This window comes from Malurus melanocephalus, unplaced genomic scaffold (genome assembly GCF_030028575.1).
Source record: "Malurus melanocephalus ecotype Western Australia unplaced genomic scaffold, MMel_1.1 scaffold_12, whole genome shotgun sequence".
Taxonomy (NCBI): domain Eukaryota; kingdom Metazoa; phylum Chordata; class Aves; order Passeriformes; family Maluridae; genus Malurus; species Malurus melanocephalus.
In genome coordinates, this window is record NW_026623244.1 from 4239482 (window position 1) to 4265355 (window position 25874).

At 38.1% G+C, this 25874-nt stretch overlaps 1 protein-coding gene and 1 long non-coding RNA gene across 4 annotated transcripts in view; one reads left to right on the forward strand and one right to left on the reverse strand.

Annotated features, from left to right (window-relative positions):
* LOC130582368 (uncharacterized) overlaps positions 1–25874 on the reverse strand; it is a 35332-nt gene that overhangs the window by 9130 nt on the left and 328 nt on the right. Inside the window, exons 2-3 of the long non-coding RNA XR_008966306.1 lie at positions 25540–25624; positions 2139–2253 (exon numbers count right to left, since the gene is read on the reverse strand). This is a non-coding gene — a long non-coding RNA (uncharacterized LOC130582368). The remainder of the gene's footprint in view (positions 1–2138; positions 2254–25539; positions 25625–25874) is intronic.
* Positions 2170–25874, forward strand: part of BLNK (B cell linker) — an 80982-nt gene continuing 57277 nt past the window's right edge. For all 3 annotated transcript variants that reach the window (XM_057380976.1, XM_057381001.1, XM_057381010.1), the window contains exons 1-2: positions 2170–2244; positions 5417–5479. In XM_057380976.1, the coding sequence (XP_057236959.1) occupies positions 2170–2244; positions 5417–5479 (138 nt within the window). The remainder of the gene's footprint in view (positions 2245–5416; positions 5480–25874) is intronic.

Below are 25874 nucleotides of genomic sequence, written 5' to 3' on the forward strand. Positions count from 1 at the left end.
ATGTGCCTTTGAGGTGTTCTGAACTAGGACTGCTGCCACCTACTCAGTAAGCAAACAGGCCTGTGCCACAGAAATATCTGCACTTCACATGACTCATGTTTCACACCTGATGCCATCTGTTATTTTGTTGTTTCGTATAAGCAGCCATTAAACGTGAAACTCACACATCTCCTACCCAGCTGCTTCCCACCTTCGCCATGYGTGAAGGCTCCACAACTGACAAAATCACTCCTGCACTCTAACTAGGCAAGAAAAAATTTCTTAAGGAATAAATGCACCTCTCTTCTGGTTTTGCACACAGTGGAAGAGAGTATTGCTGCCTCCTGCCTGGAAAATTTTGCCCCCCTTGGAAAAACTCACAGCCAACATTATGAAACATTGAACACAGCGCAGCACTATGAAATTCAACTTTTTTTTTTTTTTTTTATAATATGCCAACCAGGCACCGGGAGCTTATACTGAGCAGGACACATTTAAGATGCAAGAGCTTCTATCTTATTTCTGAAACTCCAGGAGTTGAGTTTTGCAAGATTTGATGTTCTGCCAAGTCAGAAAATAGCAAAAAGGTATTCACTGGCAGCAACTGACCTGTCAGTCACTCTAACAGTAAAAATACAGGCGGGAAAAATTGAAGGATACTAGATGAGACACTTCAGCTTAGCTAACATCCATTTCAATTTTTGAACATGTGCCCCAACTCCATTTTACAATGGGAAAACAAAACAGGAAAGGAAGAATAATTGGAAAGCAGAATATAACATTCCTTGGTCTCTGGCCTTTTATGGAAGCTTTCATATTTGTGCTGTTGTGATGACTGAGAACTGCTGAGCAAATAATCTGGGTTTGCTTCAACAGCTGCAGCTGCATCTTCACAATTTTATTGCCCATTCTATAAAGCAATGGCTCTCAAACATTTCCCCCTTGCTCCATTTTAGAATGTGTACCCTGCCCCCTTCTCCAGTATAAAAATTTCATATCCTGTTTGCCTCCAACTGGAAGTGTATTCTGTTTAACATAGAGGTGAAGAGGAAGAAAAGGACAGAGAAGCGGGGATGAAGTTCAGAGATGTCTAGACAGGGACAGGGGTGGAAAAGGAGCAGAATTTCCCATCCTGAGCCTTGCTGGCACTGCTCCTTCAATTCCATCTGAGCCCCAATCTCCACAAAAAAAAAAAAAAAAAGTTTTACTCCTCCTGCAGCTCTGGAGAAATTCCTGGCTCTGCCTGTTTGTGCATCTCCCTCCTTGAACAATGGTCATTGCTCCAAACATGAATCTCTGGGGTGACACAAAGTTGAAATCTCACCCAGACCAGCAGGTCCCCAAGTTGAAAATGTCAGGGGACTGGGAGCACAGTGTGCAAGTCTTATGAGCTCACCCTGTTTCTATCCAGTTTCCAAGGCAGCTCCCTTCTGACCACAGTCAGAAAAGCAGATGCTGGGCTGGGTGATCTTATGATCTGGCTCAGTACATCCTTACATGTTGAAAAGATAATGTAATACTAAAATTAATTGCCTGAAAATTTTTTCTTCAGAAGAATAATCAAAAGAGAGAATAAAAACAAACCCATGAAGATCCCAACAATTTTAGATCATACATCACCTTAGAATAACAAAGTGAATTGAGTCTAAAAGTATGATGCCCAGACTTGACATAAAAATGACATTATGTGATGTGACAATAAGGAAATGAAAGTTCTGCAATTGAGCTCTATTTTTTCTCTATCTAAACACCAGAGCACAACATGTCAAAACCCACAAGCACGACAAATGCAATCTGAAGGCWGAACCAAGCATCTGAGTCGAGGACTTCAAGGGAGGCAAAAGACAGCTATCACTAATACTTTTTGTAATAGGTATGAAAAATAGTTTCCATATTTAAATYACTCACATGTTTTATGTGCTGATCTTCAGCAAAACTTAATGGATTTCAGTAATGATAGATATGTGCACATGTTAATAAAACAACCAGTTTCCTTACACTGGAGTCACTCACACAAGAACATTGGTACTTCCTAAATCACCCTTTCTAGGCGTTCACTTTAAGTGAGCAAACAGGAAAAAAGTTGCAAAAAGGACTTCCTCCTAGGATTTCTACATCAGTTCAGTAAAAAACAGCAAAGCARCAGTTCAGTTACTCACACAGATCAAGCCTTTCTCCCAGGATAGCGACATGGCCACAAAACTGCCATCTCAGGACGAGTTTGAGAGCTGGACAACTTTTCAAGTTGCAGATCTCTTAAGACAGGTACCGAATCTGTGGGTAACATTTTGGAGAGTTCAGTCTATATGCAGCAAGGACAAACTATTACTGGATTTATCCTTGAAAACAAGATAGCTTATCTTAAATCTAGCACAAATATTTTAAAGTACTAAAAATAGCTTAGTCACCACTTATTAATATTACTTGGGGATTTAAGTACTCTCCTGTTTTCTACAGAAATCTAATTCATGGTAGAACCTAAGATCTCCTACATTACAAATCATACAAAAAAAAGTTTGCTCACAGGGATATTSTTTATAATAGAAAAGGTATTTCATGCCCAAATTTATTTCCTGCTGGGAAGAAATAATCATTTCACAGAAACTTTGTCTAGTTTTATATTTGAATATAGTTTTGAAATGTACAGCATGTCAATAAGAATCTAGTGTTCATCTTTTYTTCTCAATGCATATATACCCACACTAGATGCTAGATTTTGGTTAATTTTAATGAACTTGAGCTTTTTTGGGTTTTTTTAACCTTTCCCTTGTTGGCTTGTACATTTCCTAGCTCTACAATGTCCTTTCTAGCATATGGAAAATAACCTGAAATGCACAAAGTATTCCAAGCTCATTTTCAGACATCTTTCACTACCTTATTAATCTTCTCCCAGRTATATAAAATATATCCTCCCTGATATAGTCCTTTTTTATATCTTATTTTGCCTTATAACTTACTCAATACTATGACTCAGGTTTTAGAATTCTGCCTGTAACTTATAAAGTCCATTTCTGCRTATAGTCTTATTTTATATCCCTTTTGTCTGTTCCTTGTCTTTATTCTAATTCTAGCTGTAAGACCAATCTTTTCCAGTACCTTCTTTACACCAACAGTGAGAATTYACAATCATTAAGGTTTCTCATCCTTTTCAATTGAAGGAACATACAATCTTTGCTGAGGAAAATAATCATGCTGTGAAGTCTTCCCTGTCTGAAATAATCATTTTGGTTTTTTTGGGTTTTTTTTTTTTTTCATTTTGCCTGTGCATAAATACATATGCTTATTCATGTACAATTAAAAAAATTAAAAGACCACAAAACCACAAACAGTTTCACAATGGAGATGCATCACAGGTGGGCCACTGTTCCCACACTGAGAAAACTAACCTATTCCATGGAATTAATTCATACCATAATGGTAACAGATCAGCTAAGCTGTGAACTTAGTGCTGTGAACAGCTACTCAGAGGATTAATTAGCTCAAAGCTTTTCAGCTTAAAGGAAATCAGGCCAATTTATAGAGGTTAGAATGGTTTTAAAGTACCCTGTAATTCTATGCAGAATACAAGACAGAAAATTAATAACAATCATTCAACAACTCAGAGGCTTCCAGGGAAATTTCAGGCACTCCATAACTACCGGCTTCATACTTGTTAAGGGCGAGTYTTCCAACTTTATAAAAAGCTGTTAATGCCTATTCTTACACTGACAATACTGATTAAAGCAGCTAAATAAACCAATTACTACAGTGTAACCACATTAAGTGCTTGGCCATTCTGTGTGTCAAAGACTGGCCCAGCCATTTGCCCGTGGCCACTGTGGGCAGAGCTGTCAACATCCCAAAGAGCCTCAGCACCAGCTCCTCCATCATTTCCACACTCAGACCATGTACTGGAGGCTGTGCTGGATCTCCCCACCCTAACACTGGCCATACATGTGCATGAACCCTAAAAGAAGGCTGTTAAAGTTACAGAAACAAGTACCAAAATGTCTGATGCATGAACCATGTAAAAAGAAGAAAATTTCCCTTACACAAAAGCTGGGTGCTTGATTGAGAGCATAATGCAAACCTCAAAAGCAACTCATCAACTCAGTAACTGGAGATAGAGCTAGAAACTAGAAATWGATGAGCAAAAGCCAAAGCAGAGAGTGCATAACCTTGATTCTTTGCCTCTCCACCACCATCAGTGCAGTTGATGGCAAATGAACCCAATCCACAACCAACTGCTGGTCCAACAACCACAGAACCCTCTCCTTTGAACTGTGATCTCTTCTATATTACAATCAGGAGTCTCCCAATCATAGCAGAGAAAAATTATAAACCCAGGCATATCAGCTAATAGGCAAAAAAAAAAAAATTGAATTTATGTCTGAACACGGCATTTTCATATCAAAACGTAGTTAAAATACACGTTGGATATTTGAGCATGATMACTTTTAAGTAGTCTAGAAATAAAGAATTATCTTAGAGAAGTCACATAAGTATGTTTATGAGAAGAACTTATTTCACCAATATTTCTCTCTTAGTATCTGATTTGGTCACTCCTGCTACAGACATTTACATCTAAGCATTACAAATACTAAAATATTGTTTTGAGAGTGGTACATTCTTAAAAAAAGATTTCTGATTTTTTTGCCACTTTCCATGCATAACAGTATAATTTCTTTTAAAAGCCACACTAAGCCATCTAACACACTTTGAGATTTTTAGGACATCTTCAGCCCTGCTCCATTCTTGCCTAGTTTTTAATAGGAAATCCAAAGTGTTTGCTTTTTTTCCAAATGACTATTTAGTAGTCAGTTCTATTTTGAGATGTAGTACTTCAGGACATTCCAGTTTCATTTTCATTTATAATCAACATTAACTCTCTAAAAAACACCATCACCACAACCATGTTACAGAAAATAAATCCTGTTTTGGAACCTGAATTCTTTCCAGCAATGCCCATCCTCAGGGTAAGTGCAAGACACAGCACCAATATCTGGTGCTGAAAACTGAGCAGCCACCAGGGCAAACAGAGTTTGGTAAACAGGCACATGGAATGATGATGTCCTTTGGCCTCAGGATACCTTTTAACCTGTTTCTAATTCTGGGGCTTCTATCCCACAGCAATCCACAGTGTTTCTGTTGGGCTCTTTGCTCCATTTATATGACATTTCCTGCTTCATAATTTCTTCTTATCTACTCCATTTGCAATTTCATTGGCCCTTTCCCCCTGTAATCTTTCTTCCTAAGAAAGAGGCAATACTCTTACCTCTTACATGAAAGTCACTGCCTAAGCATTACAGTTACTCAATATTCTTTTTCTAATTATCCTYGTCAAGTACTATGACAATTTCCACAACCCTGAGTATTTGAGCATGGAAATATTAATTAGTTTGTTTACAAATGTCAAGTTTCATACTATTATAATAATAATCCTTTTTTCTCCCCTCAGTTTGGAATGCCTGAATCTGCTGCGATTGTAGAAAAACTGTGCATGAATGGATCTCATTTCTTGGTAAGCAAATATTCCATACAAGCTCTCAGGTTTATTTCAGCATGAGGATTGTACTCCTTACAGTGCCAGGAAATAACCTGAAATTTTTCCTCTTTATGCACACTTCATCAATTGCTTCGATTTTGCATTTTAGTGGGTTGATTTACATCCTGACTTGAGGAATCTCCCTACACAAGAGAAATCCCAGCCAGGCCCTCTCCTGCTCCAGAGAAAGGACAATGTGTAGCATCAACCATCAGTACACAGGTGTGGCAGGGAATAGCCCATGAAATACAACTTACAGGGGTTATGGGGTTCTTTAACAATATAGATCCTTTAAAGTCATCATTTATGTAAAAGCTTTTTCATGAAACTGTAGTCTCCATCACTGGATGAGAGGGAGTGAAATTAAAGCTAAAGGGGGATGTGTTGGCTTCCTGCACCTGCTRCAAACAAAGCTGTAGAGCAGCAGTGGASAAGGATCTGARAAGTAATTTCAWTGTTAGTGGYAACCTACTCAAAAMACAAGTGAAAAAAGCAAGGAGAACMATGGTCAACCTTTGGTGACGGCCTGTGATACAAAAGTGGTGTGATTAAAAATGAAACCATTTGTTAGTATGTTCTCCAAATTATGTAGTCTCTTCAAAATATATTTAAAGATTAATTTGCACAGCAGAAAGCATGGCATTATACACATGACACAATGACCAACGTACATATTTATGTTACAGAAAAAAGGAGACAGTCTCACGTATTGATAAGATTTCCTACAAGTTTTATATATTCTTTAATTGAATTGTTCAGTAGCATTGTCACCATGATAAATCTGTATGCTTGAAACAGAATTATGACAATACTAAAAAAAATTCAAATACCTATATTTTGATCTCACAAATTGCATTATGTGAGTCATTGTAAGATGCTGTTCTCCTATGTACAAGCTAATACATATATTAACTTAAAAATAATTAAATCAATAGCCAAGTTTTTCATTTCAAATTCCTAGCCTAATGTACAAGAAATCTGTTCGATGTCAAAAATTAAATGTTCCTTATGTACTGTAAGGTGTGATTTAGAAAGCACAGCCTTTGTAGATCTACCWTAGCAATATAGAATAGAGTAATCAGATGTCTGACATTTCTACTCAGAAAATCTGAATTTCTGTCTATATGACTTACAACATAATAGTTCCCAAACTGGATCTACTGTTTTGTACAGAGATGTTCAGAATTCAAAGATCTCARAAGTCCTCCAGCTGTTATTGTGTCTGTTAACTGCCTTTTGCAAGAACCTGAGGGTTTGCRCTTCACTTTACTCTTCAGTTATAAGATGCATAAGATTTCCTTCTACTCCTGTCCACGAAGTCTAAACAAAAACTCAGTWTCACCTTTGGACACTGAGCTCAGAGTCCTAGAGAAAAGCTGGTCATCTATCAATAGACAGCAGTAAACCAAAAAAACCTAAATCCAAAACCCATAAAACAAAATACTTGAACAAGCCTGATGCTATCTAGAAAWGGTAGGTTTACCTTTGCACGATAATTTTTAAAAAGCAAATACAAGTTTGCTGCTGAGAGTGCATAGAGACCCTGTGCATATGTGTAGATCTGCATGTGCAGYACTCCTACATGTCTATTTGATGTTAGATGAATATTTAGATACAGATTGGGTTTTGTTGTGCGATCTGTTAGGAACCACTGGAAAAGTGCGAACGCCTTCTAGCCTGGCAGATAAAGAAGAAAGCAACTCTGATATCTGACATGAGACCAAAGTGAGTTTCCCCCAATGCACATCCAGAGAGGCACAAGGTTCTGTTTTCCCTCAAGAGCTGCCAAACTCTCCCCCCACAGCTGCAGAAGGCACGGCTGAGTGCCATGAGGGCAGCCCAAGGGGAGCACCACAGTGCTGCCCATCCCACCCTTCACAATTCCCAAACAAGCCCTTCCTCTCACTGTGGGATCCTCCAGCCTACCCAAACCCCTGCCATGGCACTGACACCTTCAGCACATGCAGAACAGGCATTTTGGGAGATTTGCCAAATCCAGAGGCAGTGCCAGCTCACTGCTAGGCAGCACTGCAGGGAAGCTTTCCTGGAAAGAAAGATCTGCAGCCAACACACCACACTTTTACCAAAGATATAAATCCCAGCCCACCAGATGTGCCTTGATTTCCTGTTTTCTCAGTGAGGACACTCATCTTTTTAATTTTTCCAAAGAGGAATTTAGTCAAATGTTGGGAAAATGCTGCAGAAGGTAATTATCCTAATGCCCGCCACTGAACAACACAAAACAACTTAGGAGGCGGTCCTGCACATGTCCCTCATGTCAAATGCAAATTACATTTTATTTGAAAGTGAATCAAACAAATTTATCAATACTAAAGTCTTTTTGAAGCTTAAAGTGTTCAAAATCAAGTCATGCAGGCATTATAACCACAAAATCTGTGTTAAGTTGGCCACAACACTTAAATCAATTTGACTGCTTTCAAAATAGAAATAATCAAATTTATATGGTCATTTCTTTGAATATTTCTTGTCTTTGAGTGGCTAAAAAACAATTATTTTATGGTAATATCATATTCTGTTTTATAAAYATATTGAATATCAAACTGAACTTTTATAGGAAACAAAATGACATGCATTTCATAAAAATTTAGAAGTAATAGCTTTTCCTTTACACTTCTGTAGAATCTAAAAACACAAAAGGGTGATATATTAGATCTGAAGTGTAACATGCAGTTTCATTTTTCATCAATAGTACCATACTTGTGATGGTTACTCAATATGCAGGTCACATCTGAGTGATGCTAATCTAGTCCTAATGTGCAAATCAGCATTAAGCCACAGCTGCATTGCACAAAGCATATTATMTTCTCTCTTGCTTTTTAATGTCTGAACTTGCTACACTGTTCTCCTGCTTTACAGTTCCCTCTAAGTGTAGGTTGCTTGTTTGATGGGTTTTCTTTTTAAGTTCTGTTTTRAAGTCCCAGTGACAGAATGAAAAAGATACAAAAAAACAGTGAAGTTTTACTTGAACCTCAGAACTGAAAATGGGAGAGTTTCTTATTGGATTTGTACATAGAAATTTACTTAAAGAAATTGARCACAACAAAAATGGTCAGATGTTGATTCTGAACAACTTTCATGTATTTCGCTTCTTTCTTGCTCTTTCAAAATGTGCTTTGAATTGCATGGCTGGAATAGGAATGCCCTGGAGAAAACCAGAGCCATGTTATTCACCAATACTCTACTGGGRATTTCTGAATAATATTTTAAAAAATGGAACCTGTGTCTTCCTGTGGGAGATACCTGACTCCCTGCCAGTGCAAAACACTGCCAGAGCTTGTCAGGTTCAACTCACCGAGCCTGTCCTTTGACATCCATTTCTGTCAGCATTGCTACGGAGGAAAAGCARCTCTCGTCTCACTTGGGCGCTCCCTCCCATCCCTGCAATGCAGAAGCAGCAGACAGGAAAGGACAGGAGCCACATCTGCTTTCCCCAGCAACCAAACACAGCACTCCTGGAGCTCCTCTGTTGCTGTTTGAAATCTGCAGAGTCCCACCTTCCCCAGTTTCAGCTAAAAGAGTAGGTCCCAATGCTGAAAGTGATATTTTTACAGCATGGGTTGCAGGAATAGGTARAAAGACATTAAAATTGGTTTAGGCTGCTTGGATATCTGCTTGGGAAAAAAAAAAAAAAGATAACTAGCATCAGGTTCTGTACAGATTGATCTTGCATCCATCCCTGTGTATTGAGTTTTCCAGACAAAATTCAGACCATGAATTGCTTGAGTTTCCAGAGGAGGGGAAAACATTTTTTTTTTTTGCTAGGTCACATACAAGCAAAAGAAATTAAGGACTTACTAAGTACATTCTTAAAACGTAATTCTTCTGTGAAAAAGCCAAAAGACTCTTGCAGGGTTTTCCCTGGGTGTCAAGCAAGCACAGAAAGCTTGGGTAAGGTGAGACAAACAAGTTGCAGGTACTATTGGGTCCCACTCTAGGGCTGGCTGTTGACAGACAGCTCAGCACCACAAGTTCATATCCAGGGTTTAATAATATACTGCATGTCTCAGAAAGCCATAAAATAAGCTTTTTACAATGACACAAAATTTTAATGTTAATGTTTGGCCTACCCAAGTGTTTTGGAAGTGATGTAGAAACTGTTTGTCCTGCCTTTGGCAAATACACAAAGTTACCATGGCAAAAAAACCCAATTGTTCACCACAGATAATTGATGTTACAAAAATACACATTTTCAACTACAAAAACTTAATTAGGCCCTCTATCTGCATTMATTTAATTGGACTTTTACATAACTTTACTTCCTCTGACATTGCTTTCTCCTGTTTATCTACCATATGACACTTCCCCTATCACGTTTCCCCTTTGTATTTCACAGTAACTGAGTTCCTCCTCTCCTGCTCCCCTTTAAACCTCCTTGCCTTCCAACATCGAGTGCTTTGTTTCTGCTCCTCTTTTAGCCAGGATCCTTAATTAAGTTCTATTGGTCACAGATGGAAATTTCTCCTGCTGACACTTCTCATGGATTTACACTCCTTCAGGCTTTCCTCATTTCCATTCTTCTCAGATGTAAAGGTTTCCTGCCAGAAGCAGCAGAAGTGGCTTAGATACGAAAAGCATTTTTTCAGAAACACCTGGATTTCCAGGTATTTCTACAGACTGTGCTCACTTTCTCAGTGAAGAGGGGATAGTAGTAGGAGCTGGGCAATTTAATAGCTTGGTCTCTTTTGTGCAGAAAAGTGATCTCAGCACCTATCATCCCTTTAGCCAGTACTTTACAGACTTTGAAAACACAGTTAAAATAAAGCTGTTTAAAATGGAAGTTTTTCAGGGCAGGTAGAAACTGAAAACAGTTTCCAGGGAGATAGATGCAAAGCATTACATGAGAAGACAAAACCTGTAACAAAGAGCAGAGCAGTGCAAGCTTTGCCCCCGAGCAATCCTTACAGGGATGCAGTGGGGGCTGAGCAAAGGGACAGGTAAGAACAGCTCCCGAGGTGGCCCTGAACATCATCAGCTGCCARGTACAGAGGGTTTTGGCTCTGTTTCTTGGTGTATCTAACCAAATTCTGTTTCTGAAAGCAGAATCAGTTACTTAGASTCACTTCAGGAAGAGGAAAATGGTAGGAACAGAGCCCAGAAAGGAGAAAAATGCTTGATCTATCAAATACCTATAAGCAAAGAATGACCTTAGAGAGACCAGGGGTAAAAGAAAGATAATTGACAGCTTAGTACCTCTGCTGCTTATCAATCATCCTCAATCGAGTCATGAGGTGCAAGGGGATTACACATTCATGCATCATCAAAGCATAAGGCAACCGTAAAGTAAAAGCAAGATTTGCATATTTATCCTTATTCTCAAACAAAAAAAGAAAAAAAGGACACAAAAGAAACAGGAAATTATATTACTGAATGTGGATGTAATTTCTGAAATCTAGGGCATGGTGAAGCTATGCAGCCTTCTRGCACACAAGAACACAAGCAATTTTAGCTATCAAATCATTAGTTAAACATATATGAATATTAGTAAATAAAACACTCAAAAGAAATTACTAGACTGAGATACAAAGTCAAACACCATTATCACAGAATTCCCATGATTGTTAGTTTAGAAACTGAATTTAATCCAATAATTTGAATTATCTTCCTGCCAAATATTTTCAAGTATCTCAAAAGCAACTTAATAAAACTGTCTAATGTCATAATCTACCAATGGAATCCTKCAATAAGAAATCCTGAGCCAGTGCAAAAGTATTTATTGCAGGAGTGGCCCCTTATTTTTTTCCATGACAGAAGAGCATTTCTATTCATCTTCCAAATGCTGCTGCCAGAAATTATTGGAACATAATTATTTTTGTTTTACGCAGTAGCTGCAAAGGATGTGAAGTGCTTGTCTGCTTTCCAGTCTTTAAGCTCCACCACACAACAATTCAATCAAATTCTAAATGTCATGTTAGTCATAATTACATTAAATATGGATTAAAGGGATATCTTTTGACACAGAATTCTTTGTTCTTAAAGTTTACTGATAATTTTAAATGTTAAGTGCACCTTTCAAGTTCAGGGAACACAGGAAAAAATGCAAGAAGTTGTGGAAATTAAGCCATTGTATCACAGTTTTTATTGTGGACTTTCTAAGCCCTTAATTGAAAAATAGGAAAACTCCACAGAGTTTCAGGTTCTGTAATTTTTTTGTTTCATCTTGTTTCTGTTTTGTTCAAGTATCCCAGTTGTAAAAGGGTACACCCCCCCCCCCCCCTTTTGTGAATTTGTGGTAAGAGGAATCTTCATTTTGGTTGCTTTTGTACTCTTTCCTTCATGAAAATCATGAAGGAAAGGCATGTAAGTTGCTTCACAACACTAATGTCCAAAATCATTAGTAATGTTTAAAAATTGAGCCAGGAACTATAATCACTCCCCTATTGTTAAATACCAGCTGCTAACCATTTCAGAAATCTTCTAGCATGCCTAAACAGAATTTAGTCCTTTCTGTTTCTAATACAAAGCTATAAATTTCTAATTCTCCACTCTTTATTTTCTCCTTAAAGAGTCAGATGATGGGGGGCACTGTAGTGCTCTTAACCTGAGAGAGATTTCTGAAGGCTTCTGGGAAAATACACTTTTCTGCAGTAAAGACTACAGGCACTTGAATATTWGCAATTCTCACGAGGAAGCACGAACAAGGTTAAAAATTGATGTTGTAGAGGAGTTTTTCCGAGAAAAGGAGACAACTCTTAGGGCTCTATTGGTTTGGAAAGGTGAATACATATACAATTCTATTGAAAAGAAAATCCAGTGAGAACCAGGCAATATAGCAGATAGGAAGGGCTCCTTGGGAATAGGCTGGGGAGAGTGTGAAGTTCTTCTTCAGTAAAAAAATGTGTGTTTCTACTGAGTTCAGAATGGGAGGACTTCATCAGCTTTCTATGTAAAAACAGGATTGCATTAAATACAGCTGGCTTTAGTCTAAATTCTTACTCCAAGCAAAAGGGAATGTGGAAAGGCTTCAAATATTAACATGCCACTTGAGGCAGTGTGCGATGGTAGTGCCAAAATGAGATAAATTTCCAAGGAGATACATTTCAAGCTGCTATTCTTAATCAATCAAAGAACTAACTGGAGTCCTAAGTGCAAAAACTAAAGATGGGTATAATTTTTTTTTTTTTTAATTAAAGGAACATACATTAAAAAAAAAAAAACAAACAAAATAAGCAGAGAAAGGAATACCCTTTTCTTGAAACCTGTCTGGATACTGCAACTACAAAACTACTAATTGTAAAGGGACATGAATGAAAGTAAAACAAGTTCTCTGAGCATGACATCCACAGGGTTATGTGAGGATGATCATGCCAGGACAGTTCTGCTGGTAGATTTTTCACTTAGACACGCTTGTAACCCAAGATTTAGATATAACCCACAATAACCTGAGAACATTTTGCTAATGCTGACTGAGCTGTTATGGCTGCATTAAAAAGCTTAATGCACCTAAAATGAAAGTCCATGAATCTGCAATGCAAATTTCTAGAAATGAGAAACATTGAGGAAGTTACCAAGTGTCAGGGAGTTTCCCTTAGTAAAATGAAGCCATCCTGGGTTTTTTTACAGGATAACATCTGCTCTGAATAAGCATGATGCTAAGGGGACGAGGAGAAAAAAGCAAACAAAACAGGAAGAGCAAACCTGTAGATTGCTACAAATGTAGTGACTGCTAAATTTCAATRTAATATTTTCTTTAATTTAAAATGATCAGCAGATGGCTTGCACAACCTGTCAGTATCAGCACACTGCTAAGAGAAAAAGCTTCTAGCCATTCCTAGAATGGCTCTGAGGACACTGTTAAATATTTATCAAYCTTTCCATGTCTAAAAACTCATGGAATTTGCCCACATTAAAAAATAAAAACAAAACACACACAAATGCAATTGCAGAGCTCTTTTATGAGTTTTTTCAGTGCCAATTTCGTGCATAAGCGCAGACCTTTCCATTAGGGAATCTGGCCTGAAGTTTGGGTTGCACTGCTGGGAAACCACAACACACTGGTGCTCAGGAAGAGGCATATTGGAAAGAATTTAGAATTCTCAGAGGCCCTACAAAACCAGTACTTAGAAGAATAAGAATTTCAATAATTTCATGTGTTTTAGGCCTCTGGAACAGTGAAGAGTAAAATCTATCCAAAACTCACATAAGTATGTCAAACAGAGCTTCTATTTGTAGGGTACTTGATTTCCTCCAGGCACTCTTACCTGCAGCATTTTACTTCACATTAATAAACAGGCACAAAATTCCTACAAAAGCTATTTTAAGTTGCTTATTAATATTCTTATGACCTRCTACAGAACATTTTATTTTGTTTCTTTGCTTTTGTATTTATTTCCTCCAATTTTCCTGTGTAGCTAGTCCTTTTCACTTTACAGTTTAATTAYTTTGTCCCCTGCTACTTGAACACAATATATACTTTTAAAAGGTGTTATTGTCTGTAACCTCTGCAACACAGTGCTTGAAAAGCATAAGACTGAGAACTATCAAAACCTTATAAATTACCAGGGTTGATTTCTCATGGTATGACCCTGATAGAGTAAGAACTTGTTTTTCCATCAAATTTATTTAAAAGCCCCAGTAGACATCTAGAACATCTAATCAACATAACACGAGTAGGCAGGGTGCTCAACCATCTGAATGTAGGATGAGATACAAATGAATTGAACAAGTCACACAATTTTTTGGTTAAAAAAAAATACAGGCATTGGATTACAAACATATGTTGTCTATTTATAGCTGATGATCTCTTTTACTCACTCAGAGCTACTCAAGGCAAATGTTGACATTTGCCCTTAACCCTCAGCTTCCTGTGAAGGGGAAAATGCAACACTGCATTTGTGAATTAGATTGTGTGGGTCCTGCAGTATATAAAAAGCAGATTAGAGTCTGTATGAGCCAGCATCACACTGTAAGTGAAAGAGACTCTTCACTGGAACAAACAACAAACCAACCTCAAAACCTCAATCTTTTACCTTAATGTTTTTGATTCAGGTGGTTTCAGAGTRTCTGAAATGCCTCTGTACAAACACWGCAYTGAATTTTGAAGAGGCAGTAGGAGAAAAGAGCAAATAAATTCTGTAAGAGTAACATCCCCAAAGCCTGGGGTTTATTTGGTCACATATACACTTTCCAAACAGAAAGTCCTCTACTGACAAAATTTCAGTGTTTTTTAGAACTGTACCATGCATTATTTATGGTGTTATCATTTCTTCCTTTTCCCTGTCCAATTAAGTATTCTTGAACTTTACAGTATAGAGCTACATTTTCTGGTGGGTCTTGAAGGACTTTTGTGCCTGTGCTCATGAATAAATTCAGAAATATMTGAAACTGAGGAACTCAACAATTAGGTCATGGGAGGTCTTTTATGTTTTCTTATGTTTTCCATCACAACACAAAGCACCACATTGGTTCCAAATGYGAGAAATATCCATTTGGTCAGCACAGATAAAAATGGCATTATTTGATGTTGGCAGACAATAACTGGATTTCCACAATATAAGAAAGTATGGCTGCAACATCAAGAGTTTCTTGGGTATGATTTTGCCTTTGTTGAGCTTCAGTTTGAAGTAACCTCTGTTCGTGAATTCTAATCAGCCAARGCCAAACAGAGCCACTTTTGTCATGTTAAGTAGTACCCAGAGACTCACAGACACTCTGCAAAAGCTTGGTTATCAGTCAGGTCAACAACACTCCCAACATTCTCCATCTGATGGTGKGCACACTCACACATCTGAATGAGCTGCAGATTCACTCTCTCCCACATAAATAATAGTGGGAAGCAGCAGTCATTTCACAAACATGTTAGAGTGGGAAATGCCACAGTCTTTTACTTGGCATGTAATGCAATAGCAGAAAATAAGAAAAAACAAATTCTATTTTTTAAGTATTTTAGAAGACATCTGGTCATACTATGCGGGTATACTATTTGGCTAAGTAACATGTAAAAAGCAGTAGAAAGTACTAAGCAAAGATAAAAATTATTTGCATTACTCAATGTTTTATTTTTCTGGACTAAAAACACAACACTTCTGTTTAGGTTTCTGTAGGAGGTACACACCACTATGGGTTATTTCATTAATTTATAAAGACAAGTTYCTCAACTGATTTTATTTTCTACGTCTGCATGTCTGAAGTTTAAAACCTGTGCTTCCCTACCCTCCAAGAAAAATGGGTGAATGTAAACTACAGATTTAGCAAGAACACCCATTCATTTCATTGCCATCTTAAATTATTAAGCAGTTTAATTTCTTCCGTTTTTGCATTTTTATTCCACCAAAAATAACTACCATTGTAATTGAAGTAATATGGTCATGGCTAGCAGCTTTAGTCACTAGAATGAAAGTGGAAAACCATACTAAAAAATAGTACTTACAGTATTTATTGAACTACAAAGCAACTTAGGTAATCAAAATTGACTGGTTTTATCMAAAAAAGTTACTTTGTTTTGTTCATGGTCAATTAAAAAATAACTGGATTCACACTGATATTTAACTCCTTACAATCCTTGTAACACCGTGGTGTTAAATGTTTTTGTGGTTTTTTTCCTGTTTTACAAGTGTATATGCCCAGTTGTAAGGATGGCTATTACAGAATACGATCATCATCCATTATTGCCTCTTGACCTTCACAAATCCATCAAATCATTTAGAGAGCAGCATTTGCTTTTTATATTACTGCTCAATGTTCATACCAYTCCTGTTTGCTTCTGCATGTAAACAACACTACATGACAGTCACTCTGCACTCTAAAAATTTATCTAAAACCTTGATTAAAGCATCTAAATGTAAAAATTGAAGTATTCACTGCAAGCTTAATTTCAGTATTAGTCAATGGATGGGGGGAGTGAGAAAGGGAGAGAAAAAGTTAACCAACAGTGACTTTTTCCTAAAAAGAAACAACTCCCACGCACAAGCAAACTGGGGTCAGGAGAGTAACTTAAAATTAACATGTTGGTTGCTTTCATCCCAGCATAAATATCACTGGCTTTCAGATACCATTATAATGACAGACTAATATTAGAACTGTTCACAAATATGAGTATTGTTTTCCTGGAATGAGTTTATTTTTGAAGCCATGTGAATTTAGAAATCACTAGGATGTGAAAGGACATTTGCATGCACAGTTCTGACCTCTTCTCTTGCTCTTTGCCCATTAATGTATCTCAGCTGGTTYGTCTTTTAACATTGCAAAACTTCCAGTAGCTATCAAAGCTCAACTTTCCCTAAAAAAACATGCTGGCTTTCCTTTCTCCACACACTCCAAACTCTGCACAAGCTTGCTGATAGATTTTAAAGACATATTGCTCCAGATTGCAGAATGGTCAGATGGGAGCAAACTGAAATTCAAGTGTTGTTTCATGAACTGCCAGGAAAGGAAACAGTGTCTGTATRTCAGTGGATATTTGGAATTTCTTGTAAGCATTTAATCTTGGTTTTCAACAACATGTTGGGTCATTGACTTTTAAAGYCTTGAAACAAAAATATTTATTTTTAGATACTTTAAGTATATGTTCTAGTCTTTATTTCACTATAAGAGCCACGCTTGCTAACTAATTTAAATTTTAAAAATTGGTAGAAAAAGGATTTTTCTAAAGGAGATTCATGTATATTTGTATGTAGTGGARGAGTCATTTCAATGACATTTGGCATCATTTTTATAACCCACACTAATYGCCCTGCTCACCATTAACTTGGGTCACTTCAAGAACGAGCCAAAAGGACGTCTGTTCCACGTGCATTCTGAACAGTGTCTAATCTATACAGTCAATGCAGAATATACTAAGAACAGGATTATACAATCTGAATACTTTAAGGTTTGAGAACTTCAGACATAGACAGACTTCACTAACTTGAGGTGTCAAAGAGAAAAAGACCGATATTTACACTTTTGAAGCTTCATCATGCTGAGAGGGAAGGGAAAGTGTTCATGCTGGGACCTTGATTGAATATGCAGATCCAGCATGAAATCCAAACAAATAGATGTTTGTGTGTAAAGACAGAGCAGCAAAGTGAAAGTATAAAAAACACAAATAATCTATCACATACTGATATTCTGTAGAGCAATATATATGCACATGAACATCACAACTTTAACCTAATATGTTGAGTCCTGTATCCAAAACTAGATCTCCTTTTCTTATTGAAATCATCTAATATTTAACATCTATTAGATATACATCACTTGGTCTTTACACTGTTAAATTTCCATGTAAGAACAAAGGAGGTGAGAAACTTTTAAAGCACCTTTTTCTTTGCTTCCTTTTAACTGACGCTATCTGTTAAGGTCTTGACAGCTAAAGTAAAAGGAAATCAAACCTCTCAAATTAAGTTACTCTCTACCYTGATAGCTATCCCCACAACATCTATCATGCAGAAGCATCATTAACACCAGAGTGTTGCACTGACAGAAGACATTGTCGACTGCATTAAACCAGAAAAGACTTTAATTAAATCATTTAAGGACACTAACAAACTTAATGGCATCCYGGAAAGACAGGGGATATTGGGGTATGGGGGAGGGAATGCTCTATCTAAAGGCTGTCTTTCAAATTTCCAAAYTGAGAAAAATAAAGCAGATGTTTAAATTAAATACCCTTCACCATTTGGAGCCAAGTATTCACTGAGAAAGTTTATAAAGCTCTTTGTGTCAGTGGTGCACATTGAGTAATCCTGTACTAACCTTTGGCTTTGCACCTTCAAGATGTGGCACTCAAAATCTGGGGCTGTCTTGGCCATAAACCACAAAGCAGCACCCTGCTCTCTATCACAGACCAAGAGAGARGTCACTACTCTGTGCTATCCTCTTCCTCCTCACCCACACCCACGATGATGCTGTGACCCAGCCCAGACTTCATTCATACTTTGAACAGAGACATTTACAGACATGGGTACGTGTGGCTGTTTTTTCCAGGGGCAGAAATAAATTCTTCTGTTTGAGCCAGGACCACACACTGCAAGCACTATTTGCAAATGGTCTTTTCAACACAGAACTGTTGTGGAGGCCGAATTCTTGGAGCAACTTAGACAATTTAGTTATAGAGTGTGTGCTTTACAGGAAGAGGTTTTAATTGTGCTCAATCTTGATGTCTCTGCTGCTTACCTAAATTATCCCATTTATGGCATTTTGTCCTACTTTAAACAACTGCCAGCCAGCACCTGAAGATCTACATTTTCACAAAGTTATTTCACCCATTGAAATGCAGCAGTCATGATCTTCTGATGGAGTCAGTGATTGCTCACTATTAATAATGTTACTTACTGTGGTTGAGGTAATGCAAATCAAGCAAATCAAGTGCTCATTTTCAAGATGTCTATGTGAATTAAAGAGTAACTACCCCGGATAGGTATAACCATTGAGATTATTAAAATCTAAACAGCAAAACTAAAGCACTACCTCAAAACCCTAAACCAATATCAAAGGAGGTACAGCARATCTATTCCAGTATCCAGGGWGTACTTTCAAAGTCAAGTAGCTCAGCAGATTTCTGTGTGGGCACATGAAATTGTTTCTTCAGTCTAGAGACTCAAGGAGCTTATGAGGTGGTTTATTCAAAAGAGAAGACAGCCAGCCATCRAAGTGTTCAGGGTAGATAGGCATGTACTGAGTCACGTTGGGCTTCCTGATTCAGCAGGAGTATTTATTCTTATAATTAAGATTTCCTACTTCTAGTTCCCTTGATGAAATGTAATGTGCTTACAATTATGCAGATRTTCTTTCCTAATCTTTCAAGAACATATAGGTTTTGCTTTTAAGAATGCTGTTACAGTTTAACTGTTGCTGACAGCTCCTGCCATAGTATTTGCTTTGAGAGGTAAGATGATTTTCTCACACCCCTTCTCTACAGCTTTTCCGKGCTCAACTATTTCCCAGCACTTCTTGCTCTAATTGTTTTTGTCTAGATGCAGGAAAGCAGAAGGCAGCTGCTTCTGCAGGCAGTGTCAGCAGGGAGCACATCTGCACAGTTCCCAGGCCCTTGCCCAGCAGGGGGGAGCCCAAACTCACCCACTTTCTGGGATTCTCCAAGGTTGATCCCATTGCTCCCAACAGCCTGACACACCTGGGAAGCACCTGTGTTTAGTTACTTGGTTTTTATAGCAGCAGTTGAGATTATGGCTTGACTTCCCCATAGAAAGAAGAGCCCTTGCCAGTCCCAGCTACCACTGACCCAGGAATCGATCCCTGMTATGCTCTTTCCTGTCATCATTTTCACTGTCCCTCATGAAAGCAGGATGGGAAAAAAAACCCAGAAAACTGATTTTTGTATTTCAGTGCAATGCAGAGCATCTTGCACTGACTCAGCCATCTATCACAGACATTACTCATCCTACAAACTCAGGATTAGTTAYTCAAATACTGAAAACAACACCACCACCACAAACATTGAGCTCCTGACTCCTCCCATTCCCTCAGTGAGCAAATCAGATTAACTGAAGGGACGTTTTCATACCTGCAGAGATATCTGCTCACTTAAGGAAATACCAAATAGCAAAACCAGATTGTTAAAGTAGGAAAGATGAGCACACAGCCAAGGGACAGTCCTTGTTTCCACAGCATGAACCAGCCACTGAAGGGCCCCACTTGACTCAAATCACCCACATGCAGTTCCTGGAGCAGGATTTGGGGAGCTGGAAGCAGCAGCTGCCTCAGACCTGGTTTAACCTGACAAATTAACAGAAGCTGACAGTGTCAATTCTGCTGTGTGTCACTRTTAAACTGGGTCAGAGCTTATTGCACTCACACCTTGGGCTGAGTCCTGAGGAAAAGTCAGTTCCCAAAGCACCAGTTCTGCTTCCAGCAGGAGCCCTCCATACTAAGGACATTTCTGCAGCATGTTTGTTTCTTGGCATTCTCAGGTGACTGGTATTTCGACCACAAACKAGAAATATTTTYCAGGCCCTTAGTTTTTAGATGCGGCCAAAAGTGGAACTTTCAACATTTCAATATTTCCCTTTGCTCTGATTCAGAAGGAATAGTTGCAAGCTTTCCAAAAATGTAAAAATAAAAAATAAAGTGCTTTGGAACCACTAAGGCAGTAATGCTTACATGCTTCATTTGGGTCTTTTACCTTGTATCAAAAAAAAAGAAAATTGATTCAACCATACCAATTTTAATGGATTCTTAATCAGCAATGAAGTGAAAGAAGCCCTGCAAAATAATTTGTTTTAATTGATGAAGCATTTTTAGAGATAAATTATTCTGCTAGAAGAATTTCAGCTGGCTCTTTTGAATTCTGTTTTTTCACAACAAGAAATCAGACTTCCTAATCTTCCAGCCTGCATCAGCAGAGGCTCTGCTGCTTTTTGCTGAGGCTAAATTTCTGCTGGTCACAGTTGTTATTTCTCTATGTGGTAACTTGCTTCCTTTTTCAAACATGAAAGCTCAATTTGCTTAAGCATATAGTGGTGCAAAGATAGGGAAGTGGTTTTATTTTCTGTGTCCCAGTAAATGTCCTTTCAATAAAGACATGCAAATAGAGAGCTTGGCCCACTGAACATTACACTGTCAGTGAGGAAGACAGCATAATTTTTGAAAGAACCTTGGAAACGCCTCATCTCTCCATCAGGTCAGCCTAAGACTAATGGGGACATCATGTTCTAGGAAAAACAACATGAACTTTTCCATTGTATGCACTATATAAACAGATTTAGGTTGCAAATCAAGCCTTACTGYCTTAGAACAAGGCCATTTCTGCAGCCAGCTTTCAAGAGGAAGACAATTCATTCCTCATGTGAGATTGAATAAGACAGGTTCAAAAAGTCTTGGAGAGTCACGTTTGAACAAACAGCTCCKGGGGTGTACAATAGGTTGGAAACTTTAGGTTATAAACGAATAAATCACAGGTGAACCCACCCAGAGCACATATAAGAATAAAGGGTCACCTAGTTTAATGTTTCACTGAGCTCTTTCAAAGCAAAACTGGTTATTCTCAATGTGAGRTGCTATTATGGCAATGGGCACTTTCCTCAGAACAATGCAAACCACAGGGGCTTGCTGAGCTACTATTGAAGGAAAACATCCTTCACTGAGGAAAAAACAGGTTTCTAATATCTCAATAGTTTAAAAAAATGTGGTAGGTGAGGCAGTACAGATTCCTCAGAACCATACAGCRTATTAAACCTAATCAAATATTTACAAAAACCCCTTGGTCTTGATTTGAATTGTTCGAGCAGCAATAGCACAGACAGATCTCAATCAATGCAGTAAAGCAATTCCAGCTGTCCTAAAGAATGCAAAGTACTCCACTGTTCCTTCCAGCAAGGGGAACATCTAGATCTCAAACTCCCATAACATGCTGAACACAGCTCTCAGCAGCACAATATTAGATGGGCAGTTTTTTAACTACAAGCAAGCCTGAGGACAAAATAACAGCAAAATTCTATGATGGATGACAAATCCACAATGGCCCAAGAAACCCAAACCCAGTAGTCCTATTTACAGCAGGCACATCCTGAATATATTCCCTTGCTACCAACACTGTTAGCAATAACTCCATTTGTACTGTGCATGATCTTCCACAAGCCAAATGCAGAGAGAGCTGCTCTGAAATCTCAGAGATCTCATGTATATTAACAGCTCTGGTGCTACTAGCATGACTTATGCTTCCACAACTTTGGAAAGGTATCAGTGTCCAAGGGGTAAGGAGAAGCCCCAAGGAGTGCAGACAAAGCCAGAGTGACTCTGCACACAGCAATTGGCTTCATGTCATGGCAAGTGTTCCCACTCAGACCCAAAAGGTCAAAAGCATATTAGAACTGSTAAGCACCTGCACTGGATTACCAGGTTCAGGACAGATAAGATTGCATCCCCCAGCTTTGGCTGGCACAACTGTTAACAACTAATCTTGTCCTCAGAGAGCAGCTCTGCAGCAAACAGGATTGCTGCTCAGCCCTGCTTCCCACTGAAGCAGCAGGCTCGCTATCTGAAATGACAGCTGCTGTTTCTTATACCACTTCTACAACTGTGACTGGAGTCTCACTGCACAATGTCAACATTTGTGTTCAACAAATATGATTCACCATGTTTTGAAAGTAACCTAGATGGAATGATAGAGGCAGCATATGATTCACCACAGCCTTGAAACTGCACAGAGCTATCTCTCATTAGAATTATGCTACCGATATTTTTTAACTGAGATATTTGCAACAGTTACTATGAACAGAGAAGACTGTAAAACAAATGCTWACAGACAAAAATTGACTAATATGGTTGACAATTCTTGCTACAAGCTGCTAACCCAGAAAAAAAAATCTATTATTTTTTTCCCCTGACTTCTAATTACACTTCAACTGAAGAACACTTCCTTTCTCTTCTTCCTTCAGATTTGCCTTTTTCTTCACCCAGTGATCTATTGCTGATCTCTTTCATTTTATTATCTGGAAGATAGATTTGAATGGTGTTTTTATATTTTTCTATGTTAATTTTAAATTGTACTCTTTGACTATAGGTATGATGCCACTAACCCATGATTTCAAAAAAATTTTAAAAATAATTGATATTTCACTTTTGCATATCTTTGCTCATTATTAGTAATTTATACATTATGTATATAGTGGCACTGGAGGCAAAAATAAATTTAAAGCCTCAGTGGGGCAAGTATCATGCAGAGTTTTAGCAAGGGATTTTTTCTTCAAAGACACTAAAATCACAAGCTAGACAAAACAGAAAATAAAAATATTTTTAAATACCCTTTAAAAAAAAATAAGAATGAGATATGAATATGTTAGCCATGAACCTGGGAATGATTTCAGCACATGTCTATGCACTTTATCAATTCAGAGCCCACATATCRTGCCTGAATTCACGTGAGATCTCAGTTTTGGCCATAAAGTCCTGCCCCCCCCTCCCAGAGGGGAGCTTGTGAGCAGTGCCACACCTGAGAAAGACATCAGAGCTCTGAGGCTGGGCTTCTGTTTGTTCATAAGAGGTGCAAAATTGGCAGCTGCCAAGAGGTTTCCCAAGTGACACTAATGAAATTCTGTAACTCTTACACTCATCTTTTTTTAACTTTCATGAACCTTTCAAACTTTTCCCCACTAATGAAACTCTCTCAGTTCTCTAGCAAGAGGCCATGCATTCGTAAAGACGACCCACCACCTGGCATTACCTAAGTGAGGTATTACTAAAAGGAGCAAGATTTAGTGTGAAATGCTCGGTAACACCCAGCTAAAGAAGCAACAATTGCAATATTAGTGTGCAATATAGTACAATAAGTGCAATTTGCCATGCAAGCTGGTCTCATTATAAAGCCACATCACACACAAAGTGCTCTTGCTACCACTAGATGTCAGTTTTACACACTTTAAAATAGACAATTCCCTTAAAACAGCTATTCTCTCTCCACAATAGAAACAGCTTTCTATTATGTCATTGTTTCTGAAGTGACCTTTGATTTTAAGTATCTCACATTTTATTTACTTTCTCTCCTCTTTTCCTCCACCGCCTTGGGGCACAGCTCATTTTTATTACAAAAAAAACCCCTAAATATATTCTCCTCTATGCATTTATTCCATTATTTACTCCAAGACACCAAAAATTTTTGCCAGATATTGCTGGCAAAAGTCTGTAGCTCARGTTGTGTCTCTTGGGGCCATCACTGAAATCTTACTTTGATTCCCTAAAGGTATTTTTATATTCCACAAGGACACTTTTACTAAGAAATGCCATTACTTTTTTTAATACTAAGAAAYGCCAAAGTAATTACAGATAGGCTGYCATTCCAGTTAATAAGAGATGTCATTAATACAGCTTATTACAATTCTATGAGTTTTCAGATTTTTATTTATATTGACTGCTTACATTTAGACAGTTTTTATTTCTACTTCAAGTCTCTGTCTCTCAAAAGTCAAAAACATACATTCCTCCTAATTTCCTACAACATTCCTTACCGGTGTTTTTCTTAAGAACAGTTTTCATCAACTAGTTTTAACATAAACTTGGTCATACTGAATACAGAACTTCTGTAATATGCATTTATCACCACAAAATGAAATTGCTTTTTGTCAAGTAATCTCTCTTTGCTCCATGCCCCCAAAGAAAAATCATTGAAAAAAATRTGGAGGAAGTCAAATTCATTATACATTATTACATTCAAATATATGTATACAAACACAAAAAACCAACAAACATCTCCAAAGCTATCCATGTCCAGAACTGGCAACATTTCAGAATGTAACCCTATATTTTTGTAAGGTAACAAGACTGTCACCTTCCACGAAGCTGTRCTGCCCAGATATTGACAGGTTATCTAGCAATACACTATGTTTGTTTACCATAATGTCAAAGGAATCCCCTCACCCTCATTCACATCAAAATCTGATGTTTTCAAGCTCCTACTGATCCTTTACAGCTCCTCTGGATAGTTCAGGGTATTCTCTGTACCTGCAACCATAACCATTTGTATACAAGTGCTTTCCTGCCAAAAAGGTCTGGGAAGTAAGGAAAGGGAAATATGTACTTTAATGAACTTCAAAATAGAGTTGGAAACACTGTATCATGCAACCCACTGTATCAACAACCTTCTCCAAAGACATCCAAAAACATTTTTGAGGTAACAACTCCTTTAAAACCATCCCCTAGCACAAGCTCAATTACCAACTATAAAAGCAAGGGGGAAAAACTCCAAAGCAGGCAGAGAAGCCAAAACACATTAAGTCCCATGACTGGTGATAGCCATGTTCATGACTTAGGAGCCTTCCTTAGAGAAGTGCTATGTCTGGGGCAGGTGATGGAGTCATACACACCGTGTATTGTGTTACACGGTTTTATCCCATTCCCTTTACCTTCTACACACACACTATTAGGTATCCACCTACCAGGCATCCCCAGGACTGCAAAATGCCCTAAATTCCACCCAGGCAGGGCATGCAAATCACCTCCCACACACACACCAGTCCCTGCCCAGCAGCAGAGCACCTCRGACATGACAGATCACTGCATGGACTGCACAGTCCCTGGGCATGAGCCCGGGTGAAAATACACTGAGCCCATTGTGGGTGTGCAGCTCAGAACAGACAGAAACTCACCTTCTCTTTGCTTTTGGTGCAAGGTGTCCCCTTTGTCATGGCACAAGCAGCTACAGCAGGACGGGCTCAGGTCCAAGACATGCTTCTGCAAGTAAAGGAGCAAAAAACACACCTCAAATATTTGCACTGGTACAGCATTTCCCTCACTTCAGATGCTCTCTGCAGACCAAARCTGGCTGGATTGATCTGCAAGCTAGGAATTTTGGTTACTCTGAGCTACTGAACTAAGTAAGTGAGGTACTGAGAGAGTTGAGGTTGGGTGACTGAAACAGCCAGTAGAAGTGAAGAAATCAAGAGCAGAATAGAACAGATTTTTTTAATATGCATTCTAAATT